General features: G+C 45.2%; 1 protein-coding gene across 1 annotated transcript in view; it reads right to left on the bottom strand.

Moving 5' to 3' along the window:
• Positions 1-2,377: 2,377 nt before the first annotated feature.
• RP1 (RP1 axonemal microtubule associated) overlaps positions 2,378-13,817 on the bottom strand; it is a 105,131-nt gene continuing 93,691 nt past the window's right edge. Inside the window, exon 17 of the mRNA XM_055546007.1 lies at positions 2,378-2,761. Within this exon, the coding sequence (XP_055401982.1) occupies positions 2,733-2,761 (29 nt within the window). The 3' untranslated portion in view covers positions 2,378-2,732. The remainder of the gene's footprint in view (positions 2,762-13,817) is intronic.

Here is a 13,817-nt window from a genome sequence, read left to right as displayed (position 1 = left end):
GTTCAGTTGGTAAAGACACTGCCTGCAATGCAGGAGACATGGGTTTGATCCCTGGGTTGGGAAGATTCCCTGGAAGAGGGAATGGCAACCCACTCCAGTATTCTTGCCTGGAGAATCCCCTGGATAGAGGAGCCTGGAAGGCTACAGTTCATGGGTTCACAAAGAGTCAGACACAATTTAGTGACTAGACCATCACCACCAAATGTATTTATTATTGCAGAATAGATATAAATTTATTGGCATTAACAAGAGGGTTTAGTGTAGTGGTTAGCTATAAGAGGTACCCAGAAGGCATTGACAAGTTAGAAAAGTCAATCCAACAAAGTACATTAAAGATATTATCTCATGACCTAGTCCAGTTTAACTCAGAAATGCAATTTTACCATGGCAACGATTTCACCTATAGAATTATAAATATTTGCATTTATAAGCTGTCTAGGCTTGGAAAACATGTCTTTATGTAATTTTGGGAGTTTACTAAATGTGGCACAGAGTTAGTGATTGTACATCATCATATTTATTATTAATCACCCCAAAACGAACTTAACTCAGTTGATCCCTCCTTTTACTTTCCTGCTACCATCACACTGAAATAGCTTCTTGGTCTACTTTCTTCCTACTGCGGCAGCATAAAAAGGCATGAATTACATAAATGTGCCTCATATGCTTTCAAAATCTAATACTCATTGTTGAGTTTGCTCCTCAACACTTAACCACAATGTAGCCCTGCCTCATCAGATTAGGCTACTTAACTTCTCAAGGTCTTTTCACACCATAACTTAGCTTATTCATATAACTCTAAGTCTATTAATGAATTTCTAAGAATTATATTGAAATGGAGCAGGGACCCCACTTTTGGTAACCCAAGGCATATTAAAGATCAAATTCTTTAATATTCTTCAGAATTTAAAAATGAAATAAAATAAAAGAAGATCATTCACAAATAATTAAGGTGTCTCACAAACCAAGGTCTGTGATTAATCCACATTTGTGTTATAAAAAAACAAAGACATTTTAATGAGGCCAGAAGAATAAACGGAAACCACTGAAATAATAACCAAAAAAAATCTTACAATAGTCTATTTTAATCAAAATTACACTGATTAACTCTATCTACCAAACTCCTAGGTAAGCACCACTACTATATAATGTAACTTCACTCTATTTGGTATCACTTACATTGATACTTTGGACACCTGATGGGAAGAGTCAACGCATTGGACAAGATACTGATGTTGGGAAAGATTGAGGGCAAGAGGAAAAGCAGGCAGCAGAGGATGAGATGGTTAGATTGCATCACCAACTCAATGGACATGAGTTTGAGCTCACTCCAGGAGATGGTGCAGGTCAGAGGAGCCTGGCATGCTGCAGTCCCCGGGGTCGCAAAGAGTCGGACATGAACAATAAAAACAATATTGGTTACATGGCTAATATTATTAACAAAAGAATTCCAACATTTTCATCTTTAATTGGGGTTTTCAGCTTAAAACTTTAGCTTTTATTATTCTTATATGCCTTGCCAAGTTCTGGAATTAATGGATAATTTTTCACTTAGAATGTCATTCCAAGCTTTATTGCTTAAAGGTTTATTGTAAGACACAAACCTTTTAAGACTCCTTAAAATTACTAAGAGATTTCAGTACATTAGTAAAATTCTGTTTATATTAATACACATACAGCCTTTCCTCTATAAATAACTAAAAAACAAAAAGTAAAATATAAGCCAAAATGAAGTTTCTAATATTAATAAAGATAATTATCAGCTTGAATGTCATGTCTTCATCTCAGTGGCCATCCTGGTCAATATAGGATTTCATGAATACAACAATGTCAGCATTAAACCCTGCCTAGTTTCAAATTATCATACACAGTACAAACACTATTGAAAACATAGAGGTTTGATGACTTGACATGCATATTAAGGAATATGTATTTACCGACCCCACTTGGATCAGCTTTAAAATGTAAACATGTTAATAACAGTCACAGGTTGATTTGAAGAAGATGTAATAGAAAAAGCTAAACTCAAAAGACTTAAAAATAAAACTGAGAAATCAGTATGCAAAGATAGTGGTAAAAAAAAAAAGAAAGAGTATAATTAATAGAAATTAACCTTTTGAAAAATAATTATTTTCCCATATATTTAAATTATTGAAGGGAAAAAGCATCTGTGGCTAACGTGGCTTTTGTTAGTTTCTTTATAAATCAGACCATGACTTAATACCTGTTTCTACAACCATTTTAAGTGTTTTTTAGTCAATAGTTTAAACTCAGAATATACTAAAAATTGTTTGAGGTAGGTAATCTTGGAACAGAAATAAATTATTTCCAGATGATTAAATAGACAAAAAGTGGCAACAGCATTTGCTTCTTGTATTTCAGGTTGATGATTTATTTGTATTTCTGCAAAAATAAAAGTGAAGTGCAGTTAATAATAGATCTGTTTAATGACATTATAAGTGATAGGAAAAAAAAGGTGTGACTTTAACTCTTAAATGGACGCAAATCCTTGGGTTGATTGTTAACTCACAGGAGTGCCTGTGCATTGCCCAGACACACCTTACACACTCTTCTGTGTATAATCTGATGTGAAACGTAAGCTGTGGAAGGGAATGCTCTGGGGACACCTGGGAGTGTCCTTGATATTCGTTGTACCAAAGTCAGCTTATACTTTCTTCTACTGCAGCTGTCATTGATCCTCACCTTGAAGACCAAGTCAATCTCTGCATGGATTATGCCCTGAGACATAAATGGAAGCCATCTGAGGGAAAGAAAAAAGAGAGAGCAGAAAGGAGATAAAATTATTATTTTTTCTCTATGTTTACAATGAGTTTGATTCTGCATTGATGTTGAAAGTTAAAAGGTAACTATAGAAAGAGCTTTTTATAAAATCAAGCACAGTTCAATCTACCATTTACTCATACCCGTGGGAAATGACACCATCACTGTGGCTTGAAGAATAAAGCACCACTAGACTGCGGCTCTGGAGAAGGCAATGGCAGCCCACTCCAGTACTCTTGCCTGGAAAATCCCATGGACGGAGGAGTCTGGTAGGCTGTAGTCCATGGGGTCACAAAGAGTCGGACACTTACTGTGCGACTTCACTTTCACTTTTCACTTTCATGCATTGGAGAAGGAAATGGCAACCCACTCCAGTGTTCTTGCCTGGAGAATCCCAGGGACAGGAGAGCCTGGTGGGCTGCCATCTCTGGGGTCGCACAGAGTCAGACACAACTGAAGCAACTTAGCAGTAGCAGCAGCAGACCTGCGGCTCAGTCCTGCCCACTGCCCACCACGGTCACTGCTCAGGATGGGCTGTGACAGGGCCAAAAGCAGCCCAAAACCCTGAGCCTGATGCCTGGAGGGGCCAGAGGGTGGCTTCCCTGTGGTCCAAGGGTATCTGGCACAGAAAGGTAGGTGCCACCATTTCAGTACATCCTGAGGGTGGGCCTCTGTCTTGCTTTCACGTAGCTTCCTTTAGTAGCTTTCCCTCAGCGTCTCCAAAAAGAATCACATTACCTTAAAATTCAGGGCTAATAACCCCCCTTGGGAAATGTGCCTGTGGGGAGTAGGAGCTGGTCCTGGCCACATCCCTCTAAATCAGCCCAGCCTCCGAGTTAGAAACAGCTTGTGCAGAAGAAGGCTAGGCTCAGAGACCCAGTTTCACCACTTCCTGGCCTTGTGAGCTCAGTTTCCTTGACTAGATCACCTGCCTCAAGGTGTGGGGAGGTGGAAACACTGATGTCTTACTAAGCGGTACATAAACGTTACTATTATCCCGTAAGAACCACTGTTACAGTTATGCCACGCTTCTTCCATCCATCCTCCCAGGCAGTAGACACTCAGAAAGAGTCTTCTGTGTGCCAGGCTCCTTGCTGAGTGCTGCAGATACAAGAAGGACAGGACAGATGGGGCACCTGAGCTGAAGGAGTTCTCAGTGTCAAAGAAGAAACCAGTATGCAAAGACGTAACTGTGCAAAGTCACAGGTGATGCGACAGATGCTTACAGGTGTTACAGGAGCCGGAGGGGAGACTGACTGACTCTGAGTGGCCAGAATTGGCAAGTACAAAGAATTAAGAACAAAAACCTTTCAACAAAGAGGTGCTGACTGGGCTGACAGTTGGTCAGTGAGCAGACGCCTGATGGGCAGCAAGAGGTTGGGACAGCACCATGGGGAGAGAGAGCGGTAGTGGCCGAGATGTACAGAGCAGATGCCACAGGGCTGGGGCACAGGGCGTTGCTGGGAAACACACGGCAGGGTGGACGGGGGGGTGCTCTGTCGGGGGATCACTACGTTGGGGTGAGGGAGTCCTTCGATCTGAGAATGCTTAGGAATTCAGAGGCCAAGCTGTGGGACTGACTTGACCACAGTGGCCTTGAAATCACTGGAGGATGCTAACAGGTGGGGCTGAAGGGGACTTGTGGACACACACCTGCTGCCCAGCTGTCGCACCGCTCCTCTCTGCACCTTCAAAGGCGGGGAGAGACCGCTTTCCTTCTGACCCTCAGCTCACGGTATTCTTTCTCTTCCTCCTCTATGCATTTATGGAGCCTTTTGTTATGTTATCTTTCTTGTTTTGGCTTATGTATACATCCAGTATTCTTGCTTGGAGAATCCCATGGACAGAGGAGCCTGGGGGGTGGGGGCTACAGTCTGGGGGGTTGCAAAGAGTTGGACATGACCGAGCATGCACACGTGGCATCAGAGAGAATCCATCTTTGCAGCCAGATGACTGTCTCCACAGCTTCCTTCATAGGCCAGGACCAGGCCAGCTTCATGTGCATTGGAATTCTACCTGGAGTCAGACCGCCTGGCTCCAACACTGACATGTGAACCATGTTCCTGACCTCTAAGCCTCAGTTTCCCCATTTGTAAATTATAGATAATGATCGTACCTACACCATTAAGGATGCAGGATTAAACACACATATTCAAGTATATCATCTGATGTGTGCCAACATGTGATAAATGGTCAGTAAATATGAGTTGCTGTTATATTCTTATACTATATATGCTATACTATAATATATACTAGAGTATATATTATATACACTATATAAACTCACTCACTCACTCAGTAACTTCAGTGGTGTCCAACTCTTTGTGACCCCAAGGACTGTAGCCCACCAGGCTCCTCTGCCCATGGAATTCTCCAGGCAAGAATACTGGAATGGGTTGCCATGCCCTCCTCCAGGGGATCTCCCCAACCCAGGAATCAAACCCACCATCTCTTGTGTCTCCAGCAATGGCAAGTGGGATCTTTACCATTAGCGCCACCTGAGAAGCCCCATATAAGTATGCACTGTATATATTATACATTATATATATTTTACATATATACATATTACATATATATTATATATATTATACATTATATTATAAATACATATACTTATACTATATATAAGCTATTAAAGTATATTATACTATTATACTCTCTCATTGCCAAATACAGTACCTTGTACATAGTTGGTGATGGAGCCAATGTAATTCAGGCGATGGCCCTCTCCCACCCAGGCCCCTCTTTTCAGAAGAAACAACCCTTGGAGAGCAAGGTTTATACCAAATGACCTGCCTCTCAACCTAGCCAACTGGAGGACAGATTAGTTAATCAGGTGTTCTCTCTAAATATTTTGACCTCAGAGTTACAGAAACGGTGATCTGAGAATGCCGCCCCAGGAGGCATCACAGTGCCCGTACTGTTAAGGCTGGCTGGGGTTCCAGAACCCAAGGTGACTGCAACCCAAAGAGATGGGTGAGAAGAACATTCCAGAAGCAGCTCATCTCCAGAGATAAGACAGCAGACTTTCAGTGAAGTGACACCTTGACAATCCAGAGAGCATGACTGGCTGTCTGCTGACTTTCCAGCTTACCAAGTCCAGCTTTATTTCCTGAAGCTGGGTTCCATGAGAGGTACTTTCAAAATTGCCATTTCTAAAATGAGCTTTAATGAATTTCTCATCCTTGCAACCAAACCTGAGTTTACTGACTGACCAATTAATATTTAAAAAAATCATACTCTAGTCTTGTGTAGTCCACTTATGGGAAGTCTCTACTGTGATCTCTTTTTTTTTTCCTTCAGAAACTGCTGGACTAAAACAAGCTCTGAAGCTAAGCAGGGTTGGGCCTGGTTAGTACTTGAATGGAAAACAAACTCTGACTCTGAAAGCCACAGAGACCTCTGAGCATTAGATGCTTCCTAAAAATAACTCCCTTAGCCAGCTCCAGGTTTAGATTCTTAAAGGCTTGAAATCACCAAAACTATTCGGTTTTTTTTTAGTGTTTATTTTTGGCTGTGCTGGGTCTTCATTGCTGGCTTTTCTCTAGTTGTGGCAAGCAGGGGCTACTCTCTAATTGCAGTGCACAAGCTTCTCATTGCGGTGGCTTATTTTGTTGTGGAGCATGGAGTCTCGGGTGCATGGGCTTCAGTAGTTCTAGCTCGCGGGCTCCAGACCACAGGCTCAGTAGTTGCGGCACACAGGCTTAGATGCTCCGTGGCATGTGGGGAACCCGTGCCTCCACTGGCAGGCAGATTCTTCACCACTGAGCCACCAAGGAAGCCCAAAAGTGTTAACTCTTAATTCCCTTCAGTGGCTATCATTTCTATGAATATTTTAAAAAGATAGTTGTATTTTTAAAAGAGCCATCAGCTCTTTCCTCATGTATCATTTCTAGTGAACAGGACAGGACAGATTTTAGTCACTAGATGAGAACTGTTTGCAGGACATGAGTGTTCCCTTCGGCATGTGCTTCTATCTTCCTGCCTGGGCACCTGTCTAGCCCATCCTTCAGTTTCTACCCCATCAAGTCCTGCAGAAGGAGCTGAGCAATTAGCCAAGGCCAGTTGTTGAGAACCGAGAACCACGTTTCACATCAGAACTTGAACATCCCCCCGAAGTCAGTGAACAGACGGGAGTACTGGAGCAGTGAGCCTGGAGGGGAGCACCGTGATGTCAAAGTCATGTAACTAAAAGCAAACAGCAGGAGCTTGCTTGCCCAAGCACACCATACCCATTACGCAGCCACGGCAGAAGCTCACTTCAACACTGCTCCCATCACCAGGGAACTCCCTTTCACTGGGACAACTAGGAGACACAAACAAAATTTTTCTCGCCTTTTATGATTCAAGTCAACAAGCCATGGAAATCTGCATGATCTTGCCCTAAGACACGTGGGCTGTTTTGGGTAGGGCGGGAGCGTGAGAAAGTGGTAGAGATTAGATAGTGTCTGAGATACATTTTGGATACGGCAACCACTCATTCACACGGGAAATGGCAGAAGGAACATAAATGCTTGTAAGAAGGCTGTCTCCACGCCAATCCGAGAGATGAGCAGAACTTCTGCCTGTGCCTCATTCTGTCAGTTTCCACCATCGCCACTTATCACTTTCGTACCAAGGACTGGCTCAAACTGACAAAGAGAGTCCGGGAGCCAGCAGCAGCACAAATACATGCTCAGAATAGCAAGAAATGATTAACAGTGGCCTCGTTTGGGGAAAAAAAAAAATCAGTAGAGTTAAATGATTGCTCACTGTCTCATGATAATTTTTATTATTTTCTCTCCCCTACAAAAATAGTATTTTGTATTTCCGTACCTTATCAAAATTTTAACCTCCTTTCTTATCCATGTTATTCATCATTCCCCCCTCTTTTCCAGAAAGGGAAAATGAAATCATCTGTACATGGGCTGAGCACTGAAGAATTGATGCTTTTGAACTGTGGTGCTGGAGAAGACTCTTGAGAGTCCCTTCTGCAAGGAAATCAAACCAGTCAATCCTAATGGAAATCAATCCTGAATACACATTGGATAGACTGATGCTGAAGTTGAAGCTCCAATACTTTGGTCACCTGATACAAAAAGCCAACTCACTGGAAAAGACCCTGATGCTGGGAAAGATTGAGGGCAGGAGGAGAAGGGGGCCAAAGAGCATGAGATGGCTGAATGCCATCACCAACTCAATGGACATGAATCTGAGCAAACTCTGGGAGGTAGTGAAGCACAGAGAAACCTGGGGTTCTGCATTCCATGGGGTTGCAGAGTTGGACACTGGCTGAGTGACTGAACAACAACAACATGGGCTAAACTAGTTTGAAAGCAAAGAATACATAAACAATTTTTAATGACACATCTGAAGACTCATTAGGTGACCTGTGAGGTTTCTTTCAACCTGGGATTCCACTGTGCTTTCCATTACTTCCTCCCTCTCTTCCTGCTACTCCCTCCTTCCTTCCATTTTTACAACTGGCTGAGTCCCTACTTGGTGTAAGAATCCATGTTGAAGAATAAAAACAAATGCGTGTGACCCCGCTTTTAGGACGGTTATCATCTAGCATGTGAGGCAAACGGTTCACAAGGATGGTGGCCACTGGCAGGTGTCAGCACCATGTGGAAGTCTGAGTAAAGGCTGGAGAACTTTCCAGAGATGAGCTCCCCTCTGATTGGACAAGGGGAGAAAGCTTTGTGGCATGGGCAGCACTTCACCCTGGGCGTCGAAGGGTCTGTATTTCAATAAGCAGTGTGTGTGTGTGTGTGTGTGTGTGTGTCATGTGCACACTCAGGCATATCTGACTCTCCTCACAACCCCATGGACTGTTGCCCACCAGGCTTCTCTGCCTGTGGGATTTCCCAGGCAAGCATACTGGAGTGGATTGCTATTTCCTTCTCCAGGGGATATTCCTGACCCAGGGATTGAACCCTGTGTCTTCTGCCTCTCCTCCACTGCAGGCGGACCCTCTACCACTAAGCTACCAGGAAAGTCGAGACATAGTTAAACCTTTTAGGTCCCGTGCTCTAATCTCCAGCCCCTTGTTTCATGTGATTTCCCACAATACTTAGGGTGTCTTGATGAGCACATGCCCTTAGGCTCAGGTGAACACACACAATTCTAACTTATTCTATTTCAAGAAACATGGAGGATGCTGAACAGAAAAACAGAAAAGCGATGGATCTGAACTTGAGAAAAGTCTTCTGAGAGCGGGAAGAGGTAGGCTAGATGTAAACACAGAAACGTGACCCAGAAGTAGCGGGTTAGTGTCATGCGCTTTGGTAAAGGTTTACTGAGCCCAGCCGCAGGCTGGAGGGCAGGTTCCAGGCAGAGGGGACAGCCCTCTTCTTAGCTCACAGTAAAGACACTGGTGAGAGCCTGAGAGGCTCCAGGCAGTGCGTCGGAGCTGAGAAGGGCACGGGGCGGCCAGGGAGCAGAGAGAAGCCGAGTCTGCAGCCTCCTGACCTGTCAGCCGCCCCAACCTGCAGCCCCAGCAACTCCCGCTGCAGGGCGGGGAGTTGACTAGAGACGGTCCTGAAGGCGGGGTGGGCCCTTCCTCTCCGCTCTGCCCACACGCTAGCCTCACAGGCCTGCAGGGAGGTGAGCTACCTTCATGGAACAGCAGACCCCCTATCGCACAGTCAGCAAGATGGCCTTGAGCGTCGGGAAACGGTCAGCCTGGGCTGGAGCAGTGCTGGCATTCCAGCTGCGGACAGCACCCAGGACCTGCTGACACTGTGCTGTCCAGAGTGGACACCTTTCGGAGTCTGCTTTCCTTCCACTTTTACACAAAGGAAATGATCTCAACCTTTCTCAAAAAAGAAAAAAGGCCTCATGCTAGAAATGAGGCTGGAACACTTACAAGCGTTGGCTGCAGCCTCAGCCTGGAGAGCCCGCTGGGGCTGCCTCTCCTCAGTCCTTAGGGTAAAATGCCTCGGGGTCTCCTCCCTCCACCGCCCCACGATTTGGTTTTATGAGGACAGAGCTAGTTGTGCTGCTCTGCCCTGACAAGTCCAGTTAGGTAGTTGTTTTAAAATGTCATTTATTTGTATTTAACTTTTCAGTTTCTGCATCCATAAATCCCTTCCTATTTAGAATCGCCCAGGGTAGACCTTTATTTCCAATAACTTGCTTGCACGAGCTCTTGTCAAGGCCACTTCCCAAACCTGCTGGGAGGAATGGAAGGCGACACTGAGAGCTTCCTCGACTGGAGGCTGAAAAACTTTGCTGCTTACTTAGCTTAGTTTGCTGCTAACTGTCTGCGGACCTAGACCCTCCGCAGTAAAGTGGGTTCATGCATATATTCATAAAAGACATCATTTCTATTAAGAAGTAGCTGCTGGCTTTTTAAAAATTATTTCATTATTAAAAGTCTACACACATGCACAGGCACATGTCCAAAAACACTACAAGTTTGATGATAAACAGAAAAGTCTAGAGATCCCTAATTTAATGCTAATAAATTTGTAGTGGATAGTACTCCACTCAAATAGTATATGAACTAAAGGTGCCTCCCAAGTTCACGTCCACATAGAACCTCAGGATGTGACCACATCACATGGAAAGAGGCACTCAGCAGATGTAACTGATTAAGATGAGGTCAGACTGGAGCAAGGCCAGCCAGCCCTCTGCTCTAGGGTCCTCATCAGAAGAGAAGGAGCGACACAGAGACACAGAGATAAGCAGGAAACAGCCTGTGATGACAGAGGCAGAGGCTGGAGCTACTCAAACCTGGGGGCACCACAGGCTTTGAGCAGCATCTGACCAGCCAAGACACTAGAAGAGACGAGAAAGAGCGACCCTGAGATGTCAGGGCCCTGATGACCTGCATTTCAGACTTACAGCCTCCAAACCTATGAGAGAATACAGTTCTGCTGCTTCAAGCCACCAAGTCTGCAAAATACCAAGCCTATAATTTGTTAGAGCATTCACTGGAAACTAATACAAATAGTGAAGAAGACTCTATCTACCACGTGTGTGTACTCAGTAATGTCCAACTCTTTGCGAACCTATGGACTGTAGTCTGGCCAGGGTCCTCTGTCCATGAGACTCTCCAGGCAAGAATACTACAGTGGGTTGTCATTTCCTCCTCCAGGGATCTTTCCAACCCAGGGGTCGAACTTGTGTCTCCTGCATCTACAGCATTGGCAGGTGGAGTCTTTACCACTGAATCACCTATCACTATAGTAAAGAAGAATATTTACTTCAATTCATAGTCAGTTGAACGTTTACCTGATGCAGATGCAAATTTTGCTTGCTCCAAACCTCAAGCAGCCAACTCTTATGTGTGAACAGTAGAAATTCAGTGCCGTATACTCTATCTATGGGCTTCCCAGGTGGCTCAGTGGTAAAGAATCCACCTGCGATGCAGAAGATGTGAGTTCAATCCCTGGGTCAGGAAGATCCCCTGGAGAAGCAACTGGCAAGCCACTCCAGTATTCTTGCCTGGGAAATCCCATGGACAGAGGAGCCTGGCGGGCTACAGTCCATGGGGTCACAAAGAGTCAGACACGACTGAGTGACTGAGAACACACTCCATATTTACGCACAAAAGGCAGAAAAATGAAGTGTTCAGGTATAGAAATAAAATACAGCCATAAGGATGTGGGTGTTCAATTGAGAAGATGCGCATTCCCGCAGGAGGTGTCTGTGTCCTCCCCGTCGCTGGGTTTTGTGTTTCAGCCACGCCTCTCCCCACTTAACTCATGCAAGGAACCAACACCTGGTGAGCTTTCTCTCTGCCCTGGTTCGACCTTGCTGTATATTCTTCCACGAGGAAGCATCAAGAAGCATGGGATTTCTTCCCTTTGCTCTCTGATGTGCAGTCCGAGCACCTCTGCCGTGTGCACCCCAGCACCCGTGCCCACCATGAGCACCAGCAGCCCAGAGTGGCCGCGCCCCACCCCCAGGTCTGCAGGGCAGCTACCTTTCACTGGGGAAGGTGCATGCGGATGCCACCTCAGCTCCCTGACACCACCTTTTTGCAGAACCAGCACTGAGACTTGTCACCGGCCTCACAGAGTAACAGCACCTTCTGCAGTTTCCCCAGCAACACTGCTTCCATGAGAAATGTATGGATCTGGGGCGGAGATAGAGAAGACCCCACAGGGAGCTCCTGAGTCCAGCACGAGACCCTGCGGGCAATGACAATAGTCCGAGGGTGGCCCAGCAGCTGGGCACTGCCTCAGAGATAAGGCTGCTGCAGTTAGCATCAGAAGCGGGTAATGAGGACAGCAAGACAAGCAAATTACTTTTTGATCCATTAAAAACATATTTGTGGTTATGCTTCTTTCTCTCCTGGAATTTTATTTTATCCACTGGAGTCGTATCCAGGGTAACAAATACGCAAACCTTGACACTAAGGCCTCCAACCTGTGGCTCTTCTTACATTCCTGCCCCGGGAGCAGCCTGTTAGGTGGTCAGGTTGGTGGCCTGATAGCACGTTTACTTTCCGTGAACGCTGACTTTCCTTGAGGCACAAGGGACCAATCCCTCTTCTGCCCCCTCCCTCCCCTCACTCTCTCTCTCCTTTCTTTCCCCTGTACACCCTCTCCTGCGGCTTCTTCTGTAAACCTTGTGAAGCACATTCCTGTGTTTGCTGTGGACAAGCATCTTGGAACCTTCATCCCTAAACAGAACCACTTTTTCATGTCAGAATCTCACTGAGGTTTCCAGAGACGCAGGACCTGAAGTAGGTGCTAAAAAGGAACAGAGAAACGTTCCTACCTGTCACTTCCTCTCACGTTCCTGCTGAGAACAACCACCTGAAGATCATCTGAGGGAGGGTCAGGAATTTACTTACTTCTGGGACATTCCCAGAACCGACAGTTGCCTATTAACTACGGTTCAGCTACTTGGTGTAAAGGGCAGATCCAGCGTTGCTGTAGGTCCTTGTGGCACAGGTTGTCCTAACAGCTGTCTGCACGGTTGCTGTTGTTCAGTCACTCAGTTGTGTCCAACTCTGCAACCCCATGGACTGTAGCATGCCTGGCTTCCCTGTCCTTCACTATCTCCTGGAGTTTGCTCAAACTCCTGTCCATCCAGTCAGTGATGCTATCTAACCATCTCATCATCTGTCGCTCCCTTCTCCTCCTGCCCTCAATCTTTCCCAGCATCAGGGTCTTTTCCAATGAGTCAGCTCTTCACATCAGGTGGCCAAAGTATAAGAGCTTTGGCTTCAGCATCAGTCCTTCCAATGAATACTCAAGATTGATTTCCTTTAGGATTGACTGGTTAGGCATTCATTTTTAAAAGTTGCTCCTTCTTTACCATCCTGGGTAATCTCTGTCATTATAACAGTAGGCATTTTTTTCCCTTCAATTATAATAATAATCACCATTTTTTAGCTCCTACTATACAGTAGGTTCTGTGTTGAGTGCTTCATATTTATTTCTCACCCCATAAACTAAATCAAATTATGATGTCTGTTTTAAGATAAGAAAAAGAGGCAGAGGTTAAACATGCCCAGATCATGCAATAAGGAAACCATGTATGTCACACTCTGAAGCCCTGGTGCTTGAACACATCAGACAGGCGCTGGGTGCTCCTCTATACACAGTTCCCCAGACACAAGGCCTTTCACTCTGTGCCGAGCACTGTCCTAAACACTAAACCTGCATCATCACATCACCTTGCTCACCCCTAACACCATCCTAAAAGGCACTGAGCCCTATTAAATGGGTGGACAGACTGGAACTCAGAGTCTAAGGCATCGGCCTGGAGTCCACAGGCAGCAACCAAGAACTAAACTTGAAACCCAGGCAGGCAAGCATGCACCCTATGCAGTCCACTGGATGGACTGTCAAAGGCTACTGACCCAGGAAAGATCACCAGTCAAACATAATTTACAACCTGACCTTCAACACCCAAATGCTGGAGATGAGAAAAGGACTGTTCTTCTCAAACCATCCAGAACCTCAGAAACCCACTTGGAACTTCTTCAGACCCGAGACAGCAGTGCAATCAGATCTCTAGTGAGGAAAACGCCACAGCATGTATGTGAGCCCTAGAACAACCCATGATCTAGGTCAGTAGAAGATGCTTTAAGAGGC

The sequence above is a fragment of the Bubalus kerabau genome, chromosome 14, assembly GCF_029407905.1.
Source record: "Bubalus kerabau isolate K-KA32 ecotype Philippines breed swamp buffalo chromosome 14, PCC_UOA_SB_1v2, whole genome shotgun sequence".
Classification (NCBI taxonomy): domain Eukaryota; kingdom Metazoa; phylum Chordata; class Mammalia; order Artiodactyla; family Bovidae; genus Bubalus; species Bubalus kerabau.
This window is presented reverse-complemented; position numbering and strand designations above follow the sequence as displayed.